At 40.8% G+C, this 27069-nt stretch overlaps 1 protein-coding gene across 2 annotated transcripts in view; it reads left to right on the top strand.

Moving 5' to 3' along the window:
- SLIT2 (slit guidance ligand 2) overlaps positions 1–27069 on the top strand; it is a 355443-nt gene that overhangs the window by 262999 nt on the left and 65375 nt on the right. For both annotated transcript variants that reach the window (XM_070398759.1, XM_070398751.1), the window contains 10 exons: positions 5208–5282; positions 6862–7005; positions 10393–10536; positions 12109–12275; positions 13369–13501; positions 17626–17694; positions 21237–21308; positions 21807–21878; positions 23575–23646; positions 26310–26473. In XM_070398759.1, coding sequence (XP_070254860.1) covers positions 5208–5282; positions 6862–7005; positions 10393–10536; positions 12109–12275; positions 13369–13501; positions 17626–17694; positions 21237–21308; positions 21807–21878; positions 23575–23646; positions 26310–26473 — 1112 coding nt within the window. The remainder of the gene's footprint in view (positions 1–5207; positions 5283–6861; positions 7006–10392; positions 10537–12108; positions 12276–13368; positions 13502–17625; positions 17695–21236; positions 21309–21806; positions 21879–23574; positions 23647–26309; positions 26474–27069) is intronic.

Genomic DNA, 27069 nt, shown 5'->3' with positions numbered 1-27069 from the left:
CCCCAGTACACATCCCCCAGTACACATCCCCAGTACACATCCCCAGGACACATCCCCCAGTACACATCTCCCAGTACACACCCCCCAGTACATATCCCCCAGTACACATCCCCCAGTACACATCCCCCAGGACACATCCCCCAGTACACATCTCCCAGTACACACCCCCCAGTACATATCCCCCAGGACACATCCCCCAGGACACATCCCCCAGTACACATCTCCCAGTACACACCCCCCAGTACACATCCCCCAGTACACATCCCCCAGGACACATCCCCCAGTACACATCTCCCAGTACACACCCCCCAGTACACATCCCCCAGTACACATCCCCCAGGACACATCCCCCAGTACACATCCCCCAGTACACATCTCCCAGGACACATCCCCCAGGACACATCCCCCAGGACACATCCCCCAGTACATATCCCCCAGGACACATCCCCCAGTACACATCCCCCAGGACACATCCCCCAGTACACATCCCCCAGTACACATTCCCCAGTACATATCCCCCAGTACACATTCCCCAGTGCACATCCCCCAGTACACATCCCCAGGACACATCCCCCAGTACACATCTCCCAGTACACACCCCCCAGTACATATCCCCCAGTACACATCCCCCAGGACACATCCCCCAGGACACATCCCCCAGTACACATCCCCCAGTACACATTCCCCAGTACACATCCCCCAGTACACATCCCCCAGTACACATCCCCAGTACACATCCCCAGTACACATCCCCAGGACACATCCCCCAGTACACATCTCCCAGTACACACCCCCCAGTACATATCCCCCAGTACACATCCCCCAGTACACATCCCCCAGGACACATCCCCCAGTACACATCTCCCAGTACACACCCCCCAGTACACATCCCCCAGTACACATCCCCCAGGACACATCCCCCAGTACACATCTCCCAGGACACATCCCCCAGGACATATCTCCCAGTACACACCCCCCAGTACACATCCCCCAGTACACATCCCCCAGGACACACCCCCCAGTACATATCCCCCAGTACACATCCCCCAGGACACATCCCCCAGTACACATCTCCCAGTACACAACCCCCAGTACACATCCCCCAGTACACATCCCCCAGGACACATCCCCCAGTACACATCCCCCAGTACACATCTCCCAGGACACATCCCCCAGGACACATCCCCCAGGACACATCCCCCAGTACATATCCCCCAGGACACATCCCCCAGTACACATCCCCCAGGACACATCCCCCAGTACACATCCCCCAGTACACATTCCCCAGTACATATCCCCCAGTACACATTCCCCAGTGCACATCCCCCAGTACACATCCCCAGGACACATCCCCCAGTACACATCCCCCAGTACACACCCCCCAGTACATATCCCCCAGTACACATCCCCCAGTACACATCCCCAGGACACATCCCCCAGTACACATCCCCCAGTACACATCCCCCAGGACACATCCCCCAGGACACATTCCCAGTACACATTCTCAGTGCACATCCCCAGTACACATCCCCAGTGCACATCCCCCAGTGCACATCCCCCAGTACACATCCCCCAGTACACATTCTCCAGTACACATTTCCAGTGCACATCCCCCAGTACACATTCCCAGTACACATTCCCAGTACACATCCCCCAGTACACATCCCCCAGTACACATCCCCCAGGCCACATCCCCCAGTACACATTCCCAGTACACATTCTCAGTGCACATCCCCAGTACACATCCCCAGTGCACATCCCCCAGTGCACATCCCCCAGTACACATCCCCCAGTACACATTCTCCAGTACACATTTCCAGTGCACATCCCCCAGTACACATCCCCCAGGACACATCCCCCAGTACACATTCCCAGTACACATCCCTCAGTACACATCCCCCAGTACACATTCTCCAGTACACATTCCCAGTGCACATCCCCCAGTACACATCCCCCAGTACACATCCCCCAGTACACATTCTCCAGTACACTGCAGAACTGTAAGTCCCTCTTCCTACAGAATCTAGATTGGGATGGAGGAAACAAAAGCATCAAAATAGTAAGATTTTTGTCTTGCCCTTTTATTCTCAATAATTACATTGATCTTTGTTAATACACATTTGCATAACTCTTCTATGTACAAGAATATACATGTATATATATATGTGTGTGTGTGTATAATATATACATATATATTATATAAATCCTCATATGAGGATATGTTTATTGATTTTAGATAGATATTAAGTGAGAAAGAGAAAGAGAGAAATATTGGTGTGATTGGTGTGTGAGAGAAACATCCATCAGTTGCCTCCTATATGAGCCCTGCCTGGGAATCTAACCCATGACCTTTTGGTGTATGGGATGATGCTCCAACTAACTGAGCCACCCAGCCAGAGCCAAGAATATTTTAGAGGCTATCTTACTTCTTCTTTCTGGCCCAAGATACACTTACAGAAATTAATTTATCTCTCAAAAATCTAGCTAGTACCTAGTAATACTACTACTAATAGCATTCACTTGATATTTAATTCTTAGGCATTATTTATGCCCAAACCCATTTCTAAACAATGCATAGATGTTTTGCATAGTTAGTCTTTACAGCAACCATATAAAGTAGTTTGAGAATCACCATTTTGACTGTTCATTATGAATTGGAAAAGACAACCTTTTTTATCTGCTTTATTATCTCACGGACTCATGGCTGGAAGGATTCGGTGATTATCAGGTATTAAAACACAAAGGGTAGCATAGCAGGAAAAGCTGAAAAGACAGAGTGCGATCAGATTTATATTTATCACCCTAACAAAGGGCCTGGCACATGCTTGCTGCTAAAATATGTTCCTTGAATCATTTATAGGTACTATGCTGTGGACATTTTGCCTTTACTGACTTCTCTAAGTGAGACGGTTAATGTTAGTATTCTAAAAAATCCAAGAAAAGCCTGGTGAAATCTCATCATTTTCTAAACATCGTAGCCATGTTTATATGTAGCACCATCTGGTATCTGTCATTATCCACTTTGCATAGTTGCTTGTCTTTCTGTGCATGCATAATCCTTTTGTCTTCAACGAGATTACGGCCCCTCCATGGCAGGGACTGTGTTTTATAGTTGATCTCCCACTGTGTCTAAACTCGTGCCTGTTACTTAATGAATTTTGAGCAATTGGAATAATTAAAAATAATGGAATGCTTTCAGAGAGATGACAGAAACTAGCTCCCCGTGATGATAGTGGTGCTTTTTTATTCCTGTTAGTTCATTAAGCTATTCCAGAGCTCTGGGACTTCTAGAAAGTCATGGAGAGCATGCAGCCAAAGCCCTGAACTCTGTTTTTACAGTCGTGTTGGGAGCTATGCTTATTGCCTATAATACTACAAACAGTAAATCCAAATCCCATCTTTCAGCATGAGAATGCGTTAAGGAGGCTTACTTGTCAATCAAGAATTGTATTAGAAGCAGGGCTGTGTGTGTCTTAAGAAATTAAGAATTTTTTAAAAAAATTATACATTTAAAAATTAGCACCTGGAAGAAAATATTTGCAAACCATATATATTATGATAAAAGACTCCTATCCAGAATGAATAAGGAATTCTTACAACTTAATCATGAAATTAAGGAATAAAAATGTACATTATCCAATTAAAAAGTAGTCAATTACTTGTATGGACATATCTCCAAAGAAGATATACAAATGGCCAATAAGCACATGAAAAAATGCTCAGTATCAGTAGGCATTAGGGAAATACAAATCAAAACCACTAAGCGGTAACACTTCCCACCCACTAGAATGGCCATTAAAGCGACCACAAAAAAATAACAATAATAAGTGAAAGAAATAGGACCCCTCATACATTGCTGCTGGGACTTTAAAATAATGCAGGCCCTTTGGGAAGAAAGTTTGGCTATTTCTCAGTTAGACCTCAATTTCCCATGTGACCCAGCAATTTCACACAGATGTAAGGACTGAAAATATATGTCCACGGAAAAACTTGTGCACTGATGTTCAGAGCAGCATTATTTATAATAATCTAAAAGTGGAAGCAGACCAAATCTTCATCTACTGATAAATGAATAAACTTAATGTGGTATGTCCATACAATGGAGGAGTATTTGGCTGTAAAAAGGAATGAACTATTGATAAATGCTAAACTTGGATGAATCTTGTAACATTATTCAAAGTAAAAAACAACACAGAAGGCCACATTTAATATGATTCCATTTATATGGAATGACCAGAATGGGAAAATCCATGGAAACAGAAAGTAAATTAGTGGTGGCCAAGAAGTGAGGTAGCATGGGAACAAATTGAGAGTGATTTCTAACGGGTATGGGACTTCTTTTTTGGGTGATGAATATATTCTGGAATTAAGTAGCAAAAATGGTGTCACAATTTTGTGAATATACTAAGCGCCACTGAATTATATACTTCAAAAGGGTGAACTTCATGGCATATACATTATATAACACTAAAGCCTTTAAATAAAAATTATGGAGTAAGTGATTAGGAAAAAAAAAATGGCCTAAAATGCTTTCTTAGGGAGGGGACAGTAAAAATAAAGCTTGTGATAAGAGAGTTTAATCTGATTTTCAATTATTGGCTTTCTCTGCTATGTGCTTCTTATATATTTTATTTTGATCATTAAAATTTGAGTGAAATGGGGAAAAATTCAGTACAGTTGGCCTTACATAGTCTTGGGTTCTATATCTGCAAATTTAAATAACCTTAGGTCAAAAATATTTTTTAAAGTTACTTTGCTGCTGACATGTCCTACTCACACATAGTTAGGCTTACAGTGGTGGCCAGTTCCAAAGGTGAAACATCTACAGGCATATTTCCTTGTTATTATTCTCTAAACAATACAACGTGACATCTATTTACATAGCATTTACATTGTATAAGGTATTATAAGTAATGGAGAGATGATTTAATGTAATCAGGAAGATGTGTGTAAGTTATATACTAATACCTCATCATTTTATATAAGGGACTTGAGCACCCGTGGATTTTGGTATGTATGGGGGTCCTGGGACCAATCCTCCATGGATATTGAGGGCGCTAGGGCATTTCCCACAGATCTTCCATGATATGTGTCCTATAGTTTGCTTCAGGGTCGTAATCAAATAATGGTATCCCTCTGTATGAGAAATAAAACACAATCCCTTCCTGACCCTTGGTGTTGAAACGTCGCTCTTTCTCTTTCTCTAGGCGTCTCAATAATAATGAATTCACCGTGTTGGAAGCTACAGGAATCTTCAAGAAACTTCCTCAGTTACGTAAAATGTAAGCCGTGCATTAGCCATCTTTGTGAATTTCTGTTGAGTTTTGTTGTGTTTTCCCCACCCCTTGGCAGTTTTATTTCGATTTCTTTGGAAATTGGAAAATATAAAAAATCCAAAGGAATGTTCCTATAATGACTACCTGTGGCACGAATTGAGGGTAATCTCTGAGAGGAACCAGAGTAATTGGCATTTTTCTGTATATTCCAATGATGCCAACTCCATTTCCCTAGCAGAGCAGTGGCATCTTTCTGTAGCTCAGACAGCTGGTCTGCTGTGGGCCCACAGCAGGAATCCAGCATCTAAGCACATGGGTGGGCGGGGGGGGGCAGTCATGTGTTGTAACTTCCTGTGCTATTCCCCAAACCGTGCTGTTATTTCTCTTTCAGCACTTTCATGTCAACTATTTGACTTTTTGCTTCATTAAACTTTCATTAGGAGATAGTCAAAATTAATAATTGCTAAACTGGCTTGATAGCTCATCTGTGTGACTACATATCTACAACTCATATTTCAAAGTAATTTTCTCAGTTCAGCAGTTTCAGCAACATTCAAAACAGTACTCCACCCCCCTGAGAATGAGGGGAGGGAGACACAGGGCAGAGGCCAAGAGTCCATGGAGCACCCTCCACATATGAGAGAGGGAAGGAGCATTCTTCCATGATACCCGTGCTCTTGTACAAGTAACTGGCCCACGGTCACATACACTATAAGAGGCAGAGAGGACTAAAACTACTTTTGTGTGCTTGACCCCCGGGTTATATACTGTCTCCCAAAGAGTTTCTACTGGCTTAGTTGTCCTCCTTTTTCTCTGACATGAACTGCTCTTTTGTTGTTGTTGTTGTTATTGTTTAGCTATAAGGTTCCCTTCTATCCAATATATATTTTTTGAGAAGCTACTATGGGCAATGCTCTGAGAGGCATAAAATGGTACATAAAAATCGCCCTTGTTCTGTGGACATTCCTGGTCTTGGAATGAGCAGTGAGAAAGAGAAAGAGGGAACAGATAGAAAGGTGTTGCCTCAACTGGACATCCAGGAAAACATTGCAGTCTTTCGTATCACACGAAATTCTGACAGTGGAGTTGGTTGTTTTGACCCATTTTTACATGAGAAATTTCCCTGGGAACAAACTTATATCTGGATATATCTCTGAAGCTATGTAAATGCTGGTATATTTTAGCCCAGCCTCCTTTTTACTCAGTTGCCTTCTTTTAGTCGTTAATTCAGGAACACTTCTTCATCAGGAGCATTTCTTTGAAAAGTTCCTCATTAGTTTTGTGGCAAACAAAGGTTTATTCAACTCAATACCTGACCTCAAGAATTGTATACTCCTAGAGACCCATTCAGATCATGTTGACAATGACCAGGCTGGTATTTTTCACCATAAACATTGCCCCTCAGAAGTGTTACGGCTTTGGCTTGGTAAAATCCCAAAGCGGTGTCCCCTCAGAGCCCTGGGCAGGGCAGAGATTGGAGATGGTGGGAGACTGTTCAGCAGGAGAAAATGATCAAACATGTCTCGGTGCCCTCATTGTGAGAAAGAGATTGTGTAAAACCTGTGTTTCAACACTTTTTATTTAGAAACTTTAGCAACAATAAGATTACAGACATTGAAGAGGGAGCTTTCGAAGGAGCATCTGGTGTAAATGAAATACTTCTCACTAGTAATCGTTTGGAAAATGTGCAGCATAAGATGTTCAAGGGATTGGAAAGCCTCAAAACATTGTAAGTATTCTCATCGCGTTGTGATTCTTCTACAGGATTGTACTTCATGGTCATTACAATCCTGGGAGGGGATGGAGATTCCATTCTTCCTCATCACCCCAGCCATAGCGCTTTCTCTTTCTCTCTCTCTCTCTCTCTCTCTCTCTCTCTCTCTCTCTCTCTCTCATACACACACACACACACACACACACACACACACACACGTTGTTTGTGGATGCAGATTGTCTGTTCCTCTAATACCTTGACTTCTGCATGTTGCCTGCAGAAGAGGAAAAGGGTCTCTCCTGGCTGCGATTCCACAACAAGGTCTTTGCTCTACTCCTTGTGGAGCTTAAATCCTCTGATCAGCCTCAGAACAATGGTTCTTCTTCCTTTTCCTCAAATCCCTCCTTCTAAGACTCTGTCTTAGACCCAGGTCCCTGGCTTCAGCATCTGCTCCAGCCCCCTGGCAGAATATCATTTCATCTGGGGAACCCCTCTGGCTGCCCTGCAAGGTCTTAGTGCAAAAGACACTGACTGGTGTTGGAATTTTGACTACCAATTTCAAAGCAAATGTGCTAAAGGTTACGAGTACTCACTTGCCCCGGGGTTGTGAGCTTGGGGAAAAGAAATTCTGTATGTTTCTAAAAGGTTGCTGGTTAAGGAGGATGGAATCGGATTGATTCCTAAGGACAACGCTAGAGTGACTTGGATTTCTACAGAGCACTTGTGTACTTTTCATAATCTCCAAAGTATGTAATTATGTTTGACAAAAGTGGTGGCCTGAACATTGGGAGAGACACAAAGCAAACTCTGAAGACAGCAGGAAACTCTTTGTCACCAAGCTGCAGCCCTAGGCAATGGTAATGGAGGGGGGCCCCAGCTCCACTGTCTCCCCTAAACCCTCTCCTCTCCCTCAGCCCTCAGAGCCACAACCAGGGCACTGAGAGCCTGGAAGTCCATGGCCTGCTCTTTAACACGGGCAGAGAGCTCTCCTCCAGTCAGTGGGGATGTTACTGGCATCCCAATTTCAAATCCTGCTCAACAGCCTCTGCCCAGGGAAGTAGAATAGTGCTGCTTGAGGCACAGCCTGGAACCTAACCATCCGGCAGGACCCAGCTGCCACCTGCTGACCCCTCTCGTGGGTAACTTGGAGCCTCTTCAAGATGTTATGCAAATATTCAAATATTCCTTCAAACTTTTAGGACAGAGATACTGAGTGTGTAGAAGAAGGCAGAAAAGTTATACCACGGGTGGCTGCATCTACTCGTGCCCCTGCTCCCCACCCCCAAGCTGTCTCAGGTAACTCAGCAAAACCCAGATCCTGCAGCAAGCAGAATTCTTCCTTCGGAGACAATAGTTGAGGGACTCCTTGTCATTGGAACCTTCTCCTTGAATGGGCAGTAGGAGGAGCAGGAACTGTAACCCCAACTGTATTGGTCTGTCCTGGGCTGCCGTCGTGAGAAACCAGACCGGATGACTTAAACAACAGGAATTTGTTTTCTCACAGTTCTGGAAGTCCAAGGTCAAGGTGCTGAGAGGGTTGGTTTCTGGGGAGGGCTCTTTTGTTGGCTTTCAGATTGCCATCTTTTCGCTGTGTTTTCATTGACCTTCCCTCTGTGCCTGGGGGGACAGAGAGCTCTGTGTCCCTTTCTCTTACAAGGACACCAGTCCTATCCTATTAGGGCCCCGCCCATAAGATCTCATTTAACCTTATCTACCTCCCTAAAAGCCCTCTTTCCAATGCAATCACATTGGGTATCAAGGGCTTCAACATATGAATTTTAGAGGAACACAGCTCCATTCATAACACCACAGCAAAGACCTTATCAAAACATCTCTTCTGACTAGTTTCATTCACAGGATTCATCTTTCTCCTTCATTATGTTCCTAGCCCTGTTTTTGTACCTCTTAAGTTTGGGCACCTCAGCCAGACATCCAACTGGCTCACTCCTTAATCACACTGTATCACAACGAACATAATGGAGCATTCAGAGCCAAGCTCGGGGTAGTCAGAGGCCTCAGGCAGCTTTATCTGGACCTTATATTCCACTCAGTGGTAACTTTCAGCTTGGACCTATAAAGATTTTCGCAAGACACCCCCACTGTCCCCCGAGTTCTTAACCCTCCGGGACTACTAAATCTCTTAGCAGTGCATGTCCATATTTCAGTGAGTCTTGGTTTGAATCCCTGCTCCCAGGTGAAATGTGGTAGGGATTTTTGTAGTGACAGAAAGCTAAGCTTTCTTCAACTCCTTCCAGGCGTTCCTCACTCCAACAAGAGTGAAACCAAGTGCTCTTCATTCTTCATGGTGAAGGGTGGAGCTGATAGAAATACTTTCCGTTGTGCCCTTGTGCCATCGCATAAAATGATGTCTTCATGAGGGCTTCATCCTTTCTTCTTACCCATGAGTTGGCAGGATGCAGAAGTGGGTGTTTCTTATTTATTCTAGGAATTTAAAGGAACACTTTGGTGTTCATTTGTTCTGCCTCTTTTTTTTTTTACATCTTGCAATCTTCAGAGTCATCAACTGACAATTAGAAAAATTAAGGGAAAGAAATGAACTTTTCAGCATTTCTGAGTACGACTTATGGCAATGACTCATTTTGACGTGGGGATTTTAGAAACCTTCTGCAATTTTTCTAAGCCCCACAAATAATCAGTTTAAAAAAAAAAATCAAGAACAGAGCCAAAACTTGAGCACAGTGTTAATCCTATTAATAATAATGACTAAAAAAAAAAAAAAAAGGAAAAGAAAAAGAAAAAAAAAATGGTCAGAATTGTTTAAAGAGAAGACCCATTTCACCTTCACTGTGAACAACTGAGATCTTTATTGCTTCTTTTGAGTTCTGGACTTAAAACAATGAAGCAGTTTTCATAATTAAAATGATGTGTGCAGGCTCTGTGGATGCTCAGTCAAGTTTGACTCCCCCGCTGATGTTGACACTGACTTGGCCTGTAATGCCCTTGAGATGCCCTTCGTCCTTCATCTGCTGTGGTTATTGATTCTGTTCTGCCTCCTTTCTGTTCAGCCTTCAATGCAGTACTGCAGTGAATACACAGATCACAGGGCCTTACGGGCTTACAGAGCTGCAGGTGCCTTAGGACGTTATGTAATCAGGCAAACAAAATTATGACATCCAAGGGACGCATCCTCCCCTCATCAGGTGGGGTTGGAAATCCACACCTAGGCTCACCTTGCTTTTTGTACCTGAGGGTAATCATTATTTTATTTTTGCACAAGGCTCTCAGTACATAGCCACAGGGCTTCCTAATGACTAGAGAACATTCAGGAAACCGTCCTGACTGCTACAGATTTGCAAAGAGGGTTATCTTGGTCCTCAAATGGGCAAAAGTGATTGCCTGATGCTTTATCTCCATAACAGTGTTCTCTTTTTCCCCCCTCAGGATGTTGAGAAGTAATCGCATCAGCTGTGTGGGGAATGACAGCTTCAGAGGGCTGAGTTCTGTGCGGCTGCTTTCCTTATATGATAATCAAATTACTACGATTGCACCAGGGGCCTTTGACACTCTCCATTCCTTATCTACTCTGTGAGTATGAAAAATAGTCTTCGTCTGTGCATTACTTGGGTCTCTGTGTTACATTTATTACTTTCATTGATAGCACTTTAATGCACTGTTAAGCATTTCATAAAAATGTGATCAAGGATTAAGTGGTGGTGGTGTTTTGTTTTGTGGTGTGTTTTTTTTTTTAAGACAAATTTCTTCATGTTAAACTTATTTTAACTTTCTCTAAAAAGATTGCCTACTATCTTATATGAAAATGTAACCAAGATCATAGTATTGTTCAATCAGTTTTTTTTTTAATAATAATGTGCTGTGGCTTCATTTTGAAATTTTAATTTTATTATAACTCGACTGTGCTGCAAGCAAAGGAAATGCTGTCGCTTTCCCTGAGTGTTCCTGAACGGGCATCTCTTCAGTATAAGTATCATCCAAACAGAGTTGATAGGGTCATTTCCACCACCCCATGCTCAAGGGCCATTCACAGTGACAGGGGCTGTATCGGGGTGGCCTGACCAGCAAGAAGGGCTGTTCACTAGAGGGCGTTAACTGTGACATTAGGAAAATATTAAAGAAATAGGTTGAGCCTTTCCAGAAGGATATGTTATGTAGGTTAGGTCTAGACCCATAACTTAGAAAGTGTCAAACACACACACATACACCCTCTCCGAACAATGCATTGCAAGCATATTACATATCACTATCTAAGAAGCAGTGTTTGAAAATATAAATCTTACAAATCAAATCAGATTTCCCTGTAATGGTGACATACTAGTCTCACTCTAAGGTAGTTAGAAAGAACAAAAAAAGAAGGGGGGGGGGGGGGAGCATGTTCAACATAGTTCAAGTCGCTGAAGAAATAATTTGAGGAAAGCATCCCTCCATCAGGAAAGTACTTAATCCCCTTCCCACATAAAGTGCGACATTTTACATGGGTGACTAATTTGTGCGTATTAAACATGGCATGTTTATAAATAATGGGATCGTCAATAGGTTTGTGCTGAAGTGGTGAGATGCCAAAAGTGCGGAGATTTGTAGAAGTGAATTCATTTTTATAACTGGCATTTAATCAACTCAGCTGTCAGCTTCGATGGGAAACCTATTCTCTTGAGCAAATAAGAAATGGAAATCTTGAAATGACAAATTAATGAAATAGCTGTTGTCAGGTTAAACTCAATAATATAAGGTAATCAGCCTTCATCTTTATATTAAGTTGCTGCATTATCAGGGCAGGGGAGTCTGACAGCAGCTCAGACCTCAGACAAGTTTAAATGATCTCTAAATGAGCTATCCCTCAGGATCCACTGCATAAGCCCGAAATTGCTGCTTTCACTTTATTTTTTGCATGAAATTATTTGAAAGAATTCCGCATATGAAAGTCTTGTTATTTTGTAAATTTTACACATACATATTTTAGCAAAAAAAAAATGCATCCCATATATTGTGATGGGGTATGAATCGGGGGCTGGGGGGGAATATGAAACATAAGGAACCATTTCAGCAGAAATCGTGTGGGAAATGGTAGCATGGGGTTTTGAGAAATAAGGAGGTGAAACCCTGACTGAACTCAACTCTGCATTGCTTGCATGTGGCGCTTAGAAACCTCTTGGCCAATCCTTTCAACTGTAACTGCTACCTGGCTTGGTTGGGAGAATGGCTCCGGAAGAAAAGAATTGTAACGGGCAACCCTCGCTGTCAGAAACCCTACTTCCTCAAGGAGATCCCCATCCAGGATGTGGCCATTCAAGACTTCACCTGCGATGATGGTAAGAAGGCCGCGCCCAGCCTGTGGTCCCCAGGCGTCCAGTGACTGTGCTGATGCTGAGGGTGCCGCTGCCAGCGTATCCGTCCAAAGATAGTCCTGGCGCATCTTTTTTGTTGCTTTGTTATGTTTTAGCCAAAGGATACTTCCTTTCTCAGAGGGCACCTTCCTATCCAAATCTACTTTGTGCTTTTGAAGGCTGTAGATTTTCCAATTTCCAACTGGCAGTTGGTACTGTTTTTACAGCTTCATTTTAACATTTCTTTATTACCCTAAGCATCTCTTCTAGTAGCTATCATTTCCAAATGAGAAAAGCAATTGACTTCTAAAATAGAAATGCTAGGAAATCCAACAAAAGTAATAATTTTCGCTTTTTCATGCACTCTATGTATCATGGCATTTTATTGGAGTAACCCTGTCAGTACGCGAAACAGGTTCTGTAATTATTGCCAGTGAATGCAGAACTGATTTGAGTTCATACTTTAAAATGAGGGACCCTGCTCAGCCGGCATGGCTCAGTGGTTGAATATCGACCTATGAACCAGGAGGTCAGGGTTTGATTCCCAGTCAGGGCACATGCCCAGGTTTGCTGGATCCCCAGTGTGGGGCATGCAGAAAGCAGCCGATCGATGATTCTCTCTCATCATTGATGTTTCTATCTCTCTCTCCCTCCCTCTCCCTTCTGCTCAGAAATCAATACAAATATATTTTTAAAAATGAGGGACCCATACCATTTTTGCAAAACATTTGAAATAATTCTGTCTCTTTATGCCTCTTCACGTCTGTCTCCTTAATTCAGTCAACACATAGATTCTAATTAAAAGTATAATTTATATAAATAACTGCACAAAGACAGTAACTATTATCATTGTATTGATGATACACCCTGGACATTATTTTCTGGAATTCTGCCCTCAGCTGTCTGGAAACGGAGCTGTATGAAACGTATGGTGTCTGTCAATCCTTACTGCCCTCCACATCAGTGATCGTATGGCCCGAGATGGGTGCTTGTTACGTTAATGTAAAGCCGTAAAATCATTTCTAACCTCTTCGAAGCTGCAAATCTGGGTTTTCCTGTATGTCTTTTGGCAATTTAGGAAATGATGACAATAGCTGTTCCCCACTGTCCCGCTGTCCCGCGGAGTGCACCTGCTTGGACACAGTGGTCCGATGTAGCAACAAGGGCTTGAAGGGTTTGCCCAAAGGAATCCCAAGAGATGTCACTGAATTGTAAGTAAAAGCTTGTCTTTCTTTTTTTTCTGAGTAATTAATATGTCATACTCCAAGAGAAATGGACTTGACACTGAAGTTTTTACAGTGCTGTTTGCAGATTACATTCTAGGGGTCAATAATTAGTATCACATAAAACCTTAAACAAATAATACGAAAGCTAGTTCTGAGGCCTTGGGAAATGCCGGCTGTGTGTGTTTCTCTTCTTTCGCTGCAGGATTTCTCAGTGCCTTTAGTATGCCAAGGTGCACTGTGGAGCTCCAAGAGTGGGTGGTAAAATGTGAGGTAGCTCCCATACTTACTTGTTTCTATAGCCCTTTTGCCATGGAGTATGTTGCAAGACTAATGTCCCATCCAGTGCACCGTGGGAAATGCTGTATATTTAGTTTATCTACAATGTCAGGATATCCCATTTGGTTAAGTATCCCTTAGCACTGTGTCTCCTGGGAGAACATCTCACCATATGTGGTGCATTAACATCTGGGAGGTGGGAGAAGCTGGCATAATCCTGAAAAAGAAATGTGTGACTACCCTTTGGACTTGAATCAGAGTCCCTCGGTTTGTAAAGGGTGTGGGGCCAGTTATCGCTAACATTTTCATTACTGACATTTAACCACAGAGTACATTGCCAAGGCACAATATCCAGACACTAAGCACCACCCACACCTCCTTAGCGGCCTCGTGCTATGTGCTGCTCTGTGTGGGAAATGGAATAAATCAGAGACTAGACTGCTTACATGGTATGCATGCATGCTCTATTCCATTCCTTCATCTGTGTACCATGGGCCATGTACACATGCCTGACATGCAATTAAGTTATTTTGCCTCATTGATTTTTGTCTGAATGGAACCATGCATCAAAAACGATTTAAGTCCAACTCTACCTCTTGCAAATGTGTACCTGTCATTAATGCAGAGGCATCCAAGTACTCCCAATGAGAAGCTTTGATAAACTTTGGTCCACGCAGAACATTCTTAATGAGGTTTAAGGAGATGCCACTTCAGTTGTCAAAAAACTTGTTTTCAAATCCTGTGCAGTTCTCTGATTCTTAATTTGGTCCTGAATGGAGCGCTTAGACAGAAACCTTGTGATCTTAGCATGTGTGCACAGAAGGTCCCTCTCGGATTTGAATAGTTGTGAGGTGATCGGTTTCTCTCTCTGACTACCAGTCGCAGTTGTTAGTTAATGATAAGCACTATTTTTTGTGTGTGTGGTGTGTAATTAAAGACTTAATTCTCACTTTAATGTGGATTTAGTTCAGAAGGTTACCCTCCATCCAGAGTTGGGAAGCTAGATGCCCATGGAATAGTCTGTATGCATTGATTCTAGGTGCACCCCACCAAGGACATAGCATACCATTCACATTGTCTTGATGCTAAATCTCTTCTTGGACCATTTAACTGGCTATCTCTTAGTCATTTTACCTGGTTCCCATTAAATAATTTTGACCTTGATTTTTTAAAACAATTTGCCTGGCTGGCATGGCTCAGTGGTTGAACGTTGACCCATGAACCAGGAGGTCATGGTTCTATTCCTGGTCAAGACACATGCCCGGGTTGTGGACTCCATCCTCAGTGGGGGGGATGCAGTAGGCAGCCAATCAATGACTCTTTGTCATCATTGATGTTTCTCTCTCTCTCCCTCTCTCTTCCTCTCTGAAATCAATAAAAATATATTTTAAAAATCATTAAGATATTTAACATTCTCTCATTTCCTTACTAAACCATATTTGAGAACCTGTTTGATCCATGTCCTGTCTGTGCCATTTCCGTGTTTCTTTTATCATGTAGTCAAGCCTTCCATCTATTTCTCTACAAATGTTTTAAAGTAATCTCTTTTGCTAAAGAAAATAGATTACAGAGATGAAAAGAATGAACTCATCTCTTGTAAATTCTAGGTTTACTCCCCCAGAGAGCTTATTCTTAGAACCACACTGAGTCAGCAGTATTTCTCTTTATATATGCTTGTATTAGAAAAATGCCATGTGCTTATTTTATTGAATTATTAAAGAATTTGGTGAAATAATGTTGGTGGAAAATGTTAAACAAACGGTATCTATTATTTTTAATCAGTTCCATATAATTTCCCTCTTAGATTGTTTTACATGTAAACATGCATAGCACTATATTCTAGAATGGAGAGTGTTGAAGTACATGGGATTATGCTGCCCTCTAGTGGTAACAAGAAAACATTTATCTACAGGAAGAAAGGAGGGAGAGGAATTGAAATATAGTCAGAAATTTTGAGTAGGCATAAGGACTCATCTCATGTGCTGGCTCTTAATCAAATATTTACTATGTACTTTGATAATTTGTGATTTTTTCATAACTGCTTTTGTTTTGAAATAGTTGAAATAGACTGTTATCTTAGGCAATTTCTCAGTTATTGCTGTATCCTGCAAAAAATATAATCTCAACCCCGGATCTTGAGATTGGCCCCAACACTGAGGCAGGAGGGGGGTCACATGCCCCTGTGCCAGAATTGATTGTGGGCACTTCTATACAGATGACCCAAGTTAGTGAAAGAATGTTTACCCCTCCCCATCTATATTCTGGGAGAGAAGAGCCTGGGAGGAGACAGAATTGTGTGTGTGTGTGTGTGTGTGTGTGTGTGTGTGTGTGTGTGTGTGTGAGTCATCATGGATATTTAAGCATTCCTTTACTTTTGTGTCTTGCCAGTTAGCCCAGAGCCTATCTATTCTCTGATTGTTCTGCTGACTCTCATCAGAAAGGGACAATTTACTTACGTGTGGTTATTTGATTATTACTTTTGCACATAGATGCTATTTTTGTGCACTTGGTAAATGTGATTTTCTAAAAAACCTCCTACAAGTAATACCAGCAAGTAGATATACAATGGTAAAAACTATTTTAAGGTATTATTAATTGAAATCTACTTCTGTTTAAATTCCCAAATATCTCCTTTACAATATTCATTGTTGTTTACTGATATGCTGGTAATATTACGGTGGTAAAGAGTGGTCTCGCCCTCGGCAGCAAGGTTCTGCCCATAGTGAGTGCCTTTCATGGTTCTGCCTCCACATAAACACAAACAAACTGGAGTTTGACTACAAATGTGCTTATTTGAATGAACCTTCTTGCTGACAAGAAAATGGCTGGACACATGCCTGCCTTCTTAGAACACCACAAAACCTGGACTCGCCAGTCTCTCCTGGATTTTAGAATTTAGCCCAAGTGATCCACAAAAGAATCTGCTGGATTGGACAAAGCAATTTTTTTTCTTTTTCTCTTCAATAGCAATCTCAGCTAGGAACATGACATCTTTTTTTAAAAATATTTTTTATTGATTTCAGAGAGGAAGGGAGAGGGGGAGAGAGATAGAAACATCAATGATGGGAGAGAAATATAGAAACATCAGTGATGAGAGAGAGTCATCGATTGGCTGCCTCCTGCACACCCCACACTGGAGATAGAACCTGCAACCAGGGAATGTGCCCTGTCCAGGAATCAAACCACTCAACGCTCAACCGCTGAGCCACGCCGGCTGGGATATGAACATGACATCTTGAAGTCAAAATCACTAAGTGCTTCCTTACCTCCAATAAGAGTGAAATATTCTTCAACTATTCTAGGATACACTACTGTTACTTTTTAAAAATATGCCCTAGCCGGTTTGCTCAGTAGTTAGAGCATCGTCCCATAGACTGATGGGTCCCTGTTTCACTACCCAGTCAAGGGCACATACCTCAGTTGCAGGTTCGATCCCCGGCCCCTTTCCAGGCGAGTGTAGGAGGCAACAAGTGAATGTGTTTCTCTCACATCCATGCACCTACCTTTCTTCTTTCTTTCTTTCTTTCTTTCTTTCTTTCTTTCTTTCTTTCTTTCTTTCTTTCTTTTCTTTCTTTCTTTCTTTTCTCTCTCTCTCTCTCTCTCTCTCTCTCTCTCTCTCTCTCTCTTTTTTCCTTTCTTCCTTCCTTCCTTCCTTCCTTCCTTCCTTCCTTCCTTCCTTCCTTTCTTCCTTCCTTCCTCTCTCTCTCTCTCTCTCTCTCTCTCTCTCTCTCTCTCTCTCTTTTTCTAAAGATGAATGGAAAAGATATCATCAAATGAGGATTAAAATAATAATGATAATAGTAATAATAATAATATTGTCTCCTTGTTTTTAGGTACCTGGATGGGAATCAATTCACATTGGTTCCTAAGGAACTCTCTAACTACAAACACTTAACACTTATGTAAGTAACGTACGGTATGTTTCTGCCTTTGACTTCTCATTCTATTTCATGAAAATGGGATAGCAAGGGGCAGAGATGTAGGGAGCCTTCCGGATAATATAACTCACTCACAGTCAGAGGCTCCCCCTCACTCACCTGGTGCTGGATCACTAGCTCTGGCTTCACTGTGTATCAGTCTGGACATGGCGAGGCCTAGAAAAGGTTCTCTCATCAAAATACAAATACGGTTAAGTCTGTGTATCAAAGGATTGTAAAGATTTGGCAAGAAAGGTACTGCTATTCATAATGAATATGGGCTATTTTATACAAGCCAAGGAAAGGTAGAAAAACATATTTTTGTTCTTGACTTTAAACAAGAGATGGTAGATGATAGTAATCTCACTGGAAATATAAATCTAGTTTATTAGGTTTGATTCTCTTTATATAATAAATTATGAATTGTTCTGGGCTTCCAGTATTCAAATTCATTTTATAAAATCTATGTTGACTTCTACAGTATTTAAGAAAATGTGACAAAGACGCTGACATTCTGAGTATAAATTTCAAAACACTGTTGTTGTTTTTTTAGTTTGGTTTGATGTCCTAAGATAATATCTTTTTTTCATTCATGTATGTAAATAATTTTTTATCATTTTAAAGTAGATATAAGATTATATTTAAGCACACAAAAATTTGTATCTAGTTATGTGCAAAATGCTTTTAAAAATATATAACCTCACCCAATATAATGTCACACTTAGAGTAGCCTTGATAGAAACTGATAACATTTCTCACAAAACAAAATATTAGCAACAGTAGTGAATGTAAAGGGAAATACTTTATCTTGTTTAAGTCTATCTGGTTTTAGAGTAAATATGACTGGCTTAGGAGGTAGATTTTTATTATTCCTATAATAGCGAGGTTATTCCTAATTGGTGAATTCTAGAAATGAGGTAGCAGAAGATGTTGAATTTCTCAATGTAAACATTGCCCTCTGGCAGCGATTTTCAAGTGGTGTGCTGCAAGAATTTTTAAAACATGCTATGCCTGACTAGTTAGCCAGGGGCACTGATATCTTTTCCTTTTGGTTGTCAAATTTAAAAAATGACAATAGCAAACACAACAATAGCCAACAATTTTAAATGTATCAAAATTATACCTCTTTCTTCCCTGGCCATTGTTGCTCAGTGGTTGGAATGTCGGCCCATGCACTGAAGAGTCATGGGTTTGATTCCTACTCAAGGGTCATGTACCTGGTTTGCAGGTTCTATATCCAGCCCCAGATGGGGCACATGTGGGGGGAAACCAATAATGTGTCTCTCGAACATTATTGGCTTCCCTCCTTCCCTCCCTCCCTACCACGCTCTCTAAAAAAATAACTCACATAAATGAGTGAGAATTAACAACAACATGAGTGGGGATTAACAACAACAAAGGTATACCTATTTTTTGTGAAGTCGGCAAACATTATAATATAGTTGTGGTGTTCTGCAGAATTTTAATAATGAGTTTGTGTGCCAAGAAATGAAAAAAGGTTGAAAATCGCTGCCCTAGGGAGGTAGAGGTTAGTTAAAATGATGCTTATGATTTTCTATTTTCCTTAAAAATACAGGAAAACACTTTGTAAGAAGCATCCAGGACTGTTTAGATGACAAACTATGAAATTAAGGAAAAAGGAATACCCTCCAAGGCGCCTTGTTCTGCCCTTGTTATTTGTTTAACAGCAGCAACAAGCGATTACGTGCATTTTGTTTTGTTAAATAAACCATTAAATTGCTGCAGTTTCCAAAGGGTCACTTGAGCAGAACCGGGTCATTTGCGGGACAGTGCGTGATTATTCCAAACCAATTTGAAAATGAAAAATGAGAATTTGTAGATCCACAAATGGTTTCACCAAGGAGTCATTTTGCTGATATAGATATATTTATTTCCTTTTTAAAAGTTAGGTATAGTACTTCAGGAGTTGAGAACATGGATTTTAGAGCTTCCATAACATCCCTACTATTTTCATAATTTAATTGGTCCATTTTACTGATACTTTTGGTGCTTTAATAAAGGAATGGATAATTAGCTATTCTGGATCTTGCATTTAACGATTCATATATTTTACTTCAGAAAAATTTCATGAATATAAATACACACACATAAATTATATCCTAAATTATTTTTTCATGAATTCTTCTCTTATTTATATATTTGGCATTTTGCTTTAGGAAAACATTAGTGAATATATACACCTTCACTAATATCTGTGTCATTGTTGAATATATGGAGGCATATATATTCATAATTTTTCCTAAAGAAAAATGCAAAATATGTATATGTAAATGTTATATATGATTATATTTCATTATATATTATATTTATATTATGTCATTATATTATATATATCACATATATATAGCAAAAATAAGATCAAGTTCACTGAATATAAATTATAACTCATAGTACAAAATGCACTTATAAATAGCCATTTAGCTTCAGTAAATAATTCACATCTCTCTCATTTACTTATCATTCAATAAATAGATATTTACTGATGATCTAGTATGTATTGGTGACTTTGGCCAAGGGCCGTGGTCGGCAAACTACGGCTCTTGAGCCACATGCGGCTCTTTGGCTATTTGAGTGTGGCTCTTCCTAAGCCTTAGGAGTACCCTAATTAAGTTAATAACAATGTTCCTACCTATATAGATTAAGTTTAAAAAATTGGCTCTCAAAAGAGATTTCAATCGTTGTACTGTTGATATTTGGCTCTGTTGACTAATGGGTTTGCCGACCACTGGCCAAGGGCAAAATTATTTTTTTGCTTTTTTTAAAATATATTTTTAATGACTTCAGAGAGGAAGGGAGAGGGAGAGAGAGATAGAAACATCAATGATGAGATAGAATCATTGATTGACTGCCTCCTGCATGCCCCTACTGAGGATCGAACCCACAACCTGGGCATGTGCCCTTGATCAGGATGGAACCCGGGACCCTTCAGTCCACAGACCAAGGCTCTATCCACTGAACCAAACTGGCAAGAGCAGAGCAGAGTTTTTAATTAAGGCATTTTGTTGTTGGTGGTGGTGGTTTTTCAAATATGTGTTTCTTGATTTCAGAGAGGAAGGGAGAGGGCGAAAGAGAAAGGATATATTGGTGAGGATATATTCCCAAGAAGATAAGTATGTGTAACTGATGGAACTTTCAAAGGCAAAGGCCTCCACATGCCTTTGTTCTGGGACCAGGCAGCACTCACAGGGTCTGGGGAAGGTCACAAGTCTTACAGGAGAGAGAGGAGAAAGGACATGGGAAAAGTGAGCTCGCTCTAAATCTTTTCTGAAGTGAAACTGGCTCGGGTGCCTACACCCCTTTGGCCAAAGCAAGATGCATGAATAGTTGTGAATAACATGATAGTCTATTCTAGAAGGTTGCCCAATATCTTGTTATTTTCAGGTAAAAGCTGAGCGCTAACATTGTTGCTATGACCTTGAACAAAAAGACCTCTCTTTCTATGAATCATGAATATTTCCATGTCTGTGCTAACAGTAGACTCCATTTCCTTCTTTTTTCTCTTTCAGAGACTTAAGTAACAACCGAATAAGCACCCTTTCTAACCAGAGCTTCAGCAACATGACCCAGCTCCTCACCTTGTGAGTGTGAAAGTGCGGTACTGCGTTTTCATTAATTCGCTGGGCACAGTGCATTTTCTAGGCACTGGACATTCCTGGTAAACGAGACAGATAGCATATTTGCCCTTGAGGAATGTAAATACTTGCTGGGAGAAACAGACAAATAATGCCTCAATCAGCCAGCAAACACAGACATTACAAAAGGCGGTGGGTTCTATAAAAGACAGAAGGGATATTTACACCTGTGGTGGGGTTAGAGGAAATGCCTAAGCAAATGTATGCAGAAGGTCACCTTCGGGAGGGCATAGTTGAGGCATCAGCACCTGTGGAGGAAGCTTTCTGGGCTGTACTTAGGCAATATATAGGTTGTTTCACTAAAACAGTACAATATTTTTTTAAATATTACGTGTCAATATTCTCAATTTATATAACCTTCTTCTTAGCCACTTTATTTTAAAAATGACATCTGGCCCTTTTGGGATGCCTGAGTAAGACCACTTGGCTTCTATATGCTTTCAGGATTCTTAGTTACAACCGTCTGAGATGTATCCCTCCGCGAACCTTCGATGGATTGAAGTCTCTTCGATTACTGTAAGCATCTGATGTTCAACAAAGAAACTCTTCTCAGGGATCGAGTTGTCTATTTACTACTGGCTTAACTGCTTTGTTGATCCTGGGGTGTGTTCGGTTATATGCATTTACTACAAATTTGGAAAAGCATATCTGACTACATCATTGTTCATCAGCTTTAATTTGGACAATATAAATTTCTCTTCTGGCATGTTTTTGCTATAGTTGTTTATTTGATAATATACAATATTTAGAGGTATGTTTTTCATAGAGTCAACTAATTTTGAAAGAAATGTAGGAAATGTTGTCTTTGCTGATTATATAATAAGTGAATTTTAAAGTATATAAAATAAAACATGATCCTCAAGCCCAGTACCGTCCCTAAGAATTTACCATTATCCAATTTGATGTTCTCTTCTGATCCTCCCTTATACACATTTGGTTTTTGTTTTGTTTTTGTTTTTAATATATTTTTCTTGATTTCAGAGAGGAAGGGAGAGAAAGAGGGAGAGATAAATATCAATGATGAGAGACAATCATTGAACGGTTGCCTCCTGCACACCCTCAACTGGGGATTGAGCCCACAACCCGGGCATATGGCCTTGACCGGAATCAAATCTGGGACCCTCAGTCCACAGGTTGACACTCTATCCACTGAGCAAAACTGGCGAGGGCAACACATTTGGTTATTTTGATGATATACATATTCCCTGGCTATATCGATTTTAAAAGCCATAAATAGGAATTGTTCTTTTTCTGTCACATCTTCACTATCATTTGTTTTACTTCCAAATTTTCATAATTCTGTTCATCACTCTAAAGAACAGCCCACACATTCACTTTGGTACAAATGTGCTAGTAATTTCAGCAGTGATTTGCAGGGGAAATTACCTTCAAGTGTACTGGGAGAATACGAAAAATACACATTACATTGCCCTTCAAATGGGATTTTGTCAATTTACAAATTTATTTTTTCCACCAACTATTTAATAGAGTACCTGCTTTAAAGCACTCCTGCCAATATTGGATATCATCAATCCTTTCATTTCGTCGTATGACAAAAGAAACTTAATTTCCCATTTCTGATTTAATTTGCAATTCCAATTACTCGAGCATTTGAATATATTTTGTTTATTGAGCATTTGTGCTGCTTAATCTATGAGTCTGATCATATCATTGCCCTATTTTTATTGGGTACTTTATCTTTTCCTTATTAACTTACATATCTTTGTACATCTAGCACTTGACTCTAAGATTGCAGGTCTTTTCACAAAGGAATTATTCCTCGTATCTTATATGTGTTGCAAATATTCCCCATCCTGTTCCTTATATGTAATATTTTATAGTATGAATAAATTTTCTGTTCTCAAAAATGTATCACTCCTTTTCATTATGGTTACTGAGTTTTACACAATGATTTTGAAAGCCTTTCCTATCCTGTTTATAAAACGGAACTCTTCTGTATTTTCTCTTACTACACTTCAGTTTTATTTTTACATTTAACTCTTCAACCTAGAATGTATGTTATGCATATGACTCGAGGTAGGAACTAATTTTTTGCTTTCTGAAATAGATACCAAAGCTATTTATTGACTAGACCATCTTGCCTACACTGATTTAAAATGCTTATCATCAACTGAAGTTTCATATATATGCATGGGGATTTTTCTGAACTCTCTGAGTTATAGGAAATTTAATTTTCTTTTTCTTGTTTTAGTTCTTTACATGGAAATGACATTTCTGTTGTGCCTGAAGGTGCTTTCAACGATCTTTCTGCATTATCACACCTGTGAGTACCTAGTTCGTGATGTGGGTTTAGGCTCCAACTGTCCCTGGCAAGCGAGTTTGCAACACGCATCCTCTGCTGCCCCTTTTATTGTCACATCATCGCATGTGAATGGTTCCATTTTAAAGAAAATGTAAAGATTTTCAATGCAGATATGGTGAACTCCACAAGATAGCCTTCATTTATTCTTTTGGCCCATACTCCCCATTAGTTGAGTTCTCTTTGCTTACCCAACGTCCTAGCCAATACCTTTGCTCTCGTTGTTCTCTGATTCTAAAATATTGGCTCTCTTCCATTCAGTCTCTCAAAAACCCAATTGTTCTAAGACACATCCCAAGTACCACCTCTTCCATGAAGCCTACCCTGGTTGCCTCAAGCAAGATTCATTTATTTAGTAAATATTACTCAGCAATGGCTATGGTTCCATTCAGAAATAAATGAGACCGAGTTCACGACCTTATAATGTGATAGAGGGCAATAGCCAAATCCTCACATTGGGTGAAACACTTTTTTATGTTCTTTGTTATAGCAGCCATTCATACCTCCATATTTCCTGGAAGTGCAATTTTAGAAATTAAAAATATGGGATAAATGGGATCCAAAAACTCAGCTGGGTCAAATTTCATGATTCTGTTATTTTTGCTTGTACTGTTAAGACCATGGCCAACCTGGACGGAAGTTGGGGGAATGTCCCAGGAACCACAGCCTTCCTAGGGTGGGCTGCATGGGCATTCCTGGGGAGCAGTTCTCTGCTTTGGCTTAAATATCAGTGTCACTGGGCTCCCATTTTCCCAGAGAAGTTGTCTTCCATGTCCCCTCTTGGTTTTGCCCTTCCCTCCCAAACCCACCAAACCCCAAATAAGACTGTAGAAAATTGAGAAAGGGGGATGGGCGGAGGATAGGAGTGAGTTGTCAATCATGCTACATCTGAATTTGTCCTATGGTGGCTGTGTTCTCCATGCACGTGTTTGCACATCTGATTGGTGCCTACAGTGTCTAATCCTTCCAACTAAATGATTAGGGTGCAGGAGGCAAGACCTCTATGTTTTCCATATTTGAACCCCAGCACCTCAAAGTCAACATCAGGACCACTCAGGGGTGTCATTTGCCTGAGACACGATGTTAATTAAAGCCAGGAGCTCCGGGTGCAAGACTGTGGTGCTCTCTGGCAGACCAGACCGTGCAGCACAAAGAAGGAAGCGGCCGTCCCATCCGTTAGGTCAGGGTGATGGAGTAGGAAGAGCTGGCCTGGGCAGCGTGGCTTGAGCTCAGGGGACATCTCTTTCTGTGGCCACCCCGCTCACAGTGAGGGCAACTTGAACTTCTTTGTCCTGTGTTCCATTCACTCCTGTATTTAATGTATGCCTTTGTCTCTTACTCCCTAAATTATAAACAGCTCTGCTCTATTCACTTTTTCTACTGCATCCCTCACATAGTAAGGACTTAGCAAATGTCACGAAGGAAGAGACCAAATGACTCAAAAACATCATTTTGCTCATTTTTTATTTGTAAAAAGAGTTTGAATCTGACGCAGATATGAGCTTAGCTTTTACTCCAGTTGTTTTGTTTAGAGTTGGGCATTAAAGTTGCAATGTGAAGTATTGTAAAGTATTTTACAAGCATATTATGGGGATTTTCTAATAAAACAGTAACTTCAATTTTGTGTAGACCGTAGACCTAAAATATTATTAATCTGAAGTTAATTATCAATCAGAATTAATCAGTTTTTAAATGCTGTTTTATGTATCTCTTGTGCCCAAATTTGGCAATTTTACAAACCCAGTGGTTAACTTATTTGGCCTCAGGTCCTTCATCTATAAAATGCTTTATTAATACTATTGACATCAGAGAGTTGCTATTTTGGATAAAATGATGTAATTCGAGTAAATACACGGCTTAGCACAGTCCCTGCCTATGGAATGATGAGTAAATGTTAACTATTACCTTGATTACTTTTCCTATCGCTACTGCTGCCTGTGTGAGTAGGAACCAAAGCTCTGAAATGAAACACTTTGTAAAGGGACCTTCATCCAATGACGGTCTAAATCAGCTCTGTGAACTAGCGTCTCTGTTTTCCCAGGCACTTTCTCATCTTTGAGCCTGTGTGCTCACTGGTTTTACCCTGGAACATCCTCCCCAGCCTTCCCCACCTACTTGACTCATCTAAAAGCTTAGACATTTTAACCACAAGTCCCCCAAGGAGTTATCCTCTGTCCACAGTCCTCTTGTAAATCCTTCTGCTAGAGCCCTTCTAAAGGAAGTGTGTGTGCACATATGTGTATAGGTTAAGCTCCCTCGCAGAAGGAGTTCTTGGGAGTTAAGAGTAATGTAGGTTTCATACTGGGGTCCCCGGAACCCAGCATCGTGATTGGGTTTTCACTAAATAATCGGTGAATGAAGGCAGCGTTGATCTCCACCCAATTTAAACCTGTCTCTGCAAATACCTGGACGCTGTCTGAATTTCAGGTGCGTGTTAACACTAGTGATGACTCACTAAATCTCAGCTGCACATAATCCAGGAAAATGGGTAACCCAATGCCTTCATTTTCTTCTAAGTTGTTTTTGCCAGTAAATCTATAGAGAATTTCTACTGAGCATCGCTTTATGTTCCCTTAGGAAATAACACGTGTGTGTGTGTGTGTGTGTGTGTGTGTGGTGTTTTTCAGAGCAATTGGAGCCAACCCTCTCTACTGTGACTGTAACATGCAGTGGTTATCCGAGTGGGTGAAGTCGGAGTATAAAGAACCGGGTATTGCCCGTTGCGCCGGACCTGGAGAAATGGCGGATAAACTGTTACTCACAACTCCGTCCAAAAAATTCACATGTCAAGGTATGGTATTTAATCGTTTGTATTTCTGTAAATAAAAATTTGCCATGTTTATTTCAAAAGAAAAAAAAATACCGTTTGCTGCTAGATTTTAAAGGTATCACTGAAAAGCCCCAGTAACTACTGTTGCCACCCACGCTTGGGCAAGACAGAGCCGTTACCTGAGGCACCCAAGTAAAGAAGGAGGCTTTTCAAATAAATTGCAGAAATGGTCCATTGGAAATTACGAGGTTTTCTTTAAATTGCATGAAGAAGTGAAGAGTGCACAATTTCTGGACATTCCTCTCATGGCCTCTAACAAGTGACATGTTTTGCTTTTGCTTTGTCTGAACGTGTGCCCTGCTCCCAGGGCTTCCAGGGCCCTGTGGCTCCCTGACGCCAGGTAAGGAGATGAGCCTCCCGGTGTCAGGCCAAACCTCCCCTCTGGCCTCTCGTGCTGCCCTCTTCCTGGGATAATATGGCTGTGCCTTCCTTCCTTATGTCCCTTGTTTCCCCTTTGTTTTATGTATTTGTGAATTTGCAATAGCATCTTATTTAAAAATATTTTTTCTATTGTTACAAGAATAATATATACCCAACATAGAAGAATCTAAAGAATA

This window comes from Myotis yumanensis, unplaced genomic scaffold (assembly GCF_028538775.1).
Source record: "Myotis yumanensis isolate MYYU_CA2020_CCGP unplaced genomic scaffold, mMyoYum1.0.hap1 SCAF_1, whole genome shotgun sequence".
NCBI classification, from domain to species: Eukaryota; Metazoa; Chordata; class Mammalia; order Chiroptera; family Vespertilionidae; genus Myotis; species Myotis yumanensis.
Note: the sequence above shows the minus strand (reverse complement) of the source record. Positions and strands in the feature narration are given on the sequence as shown.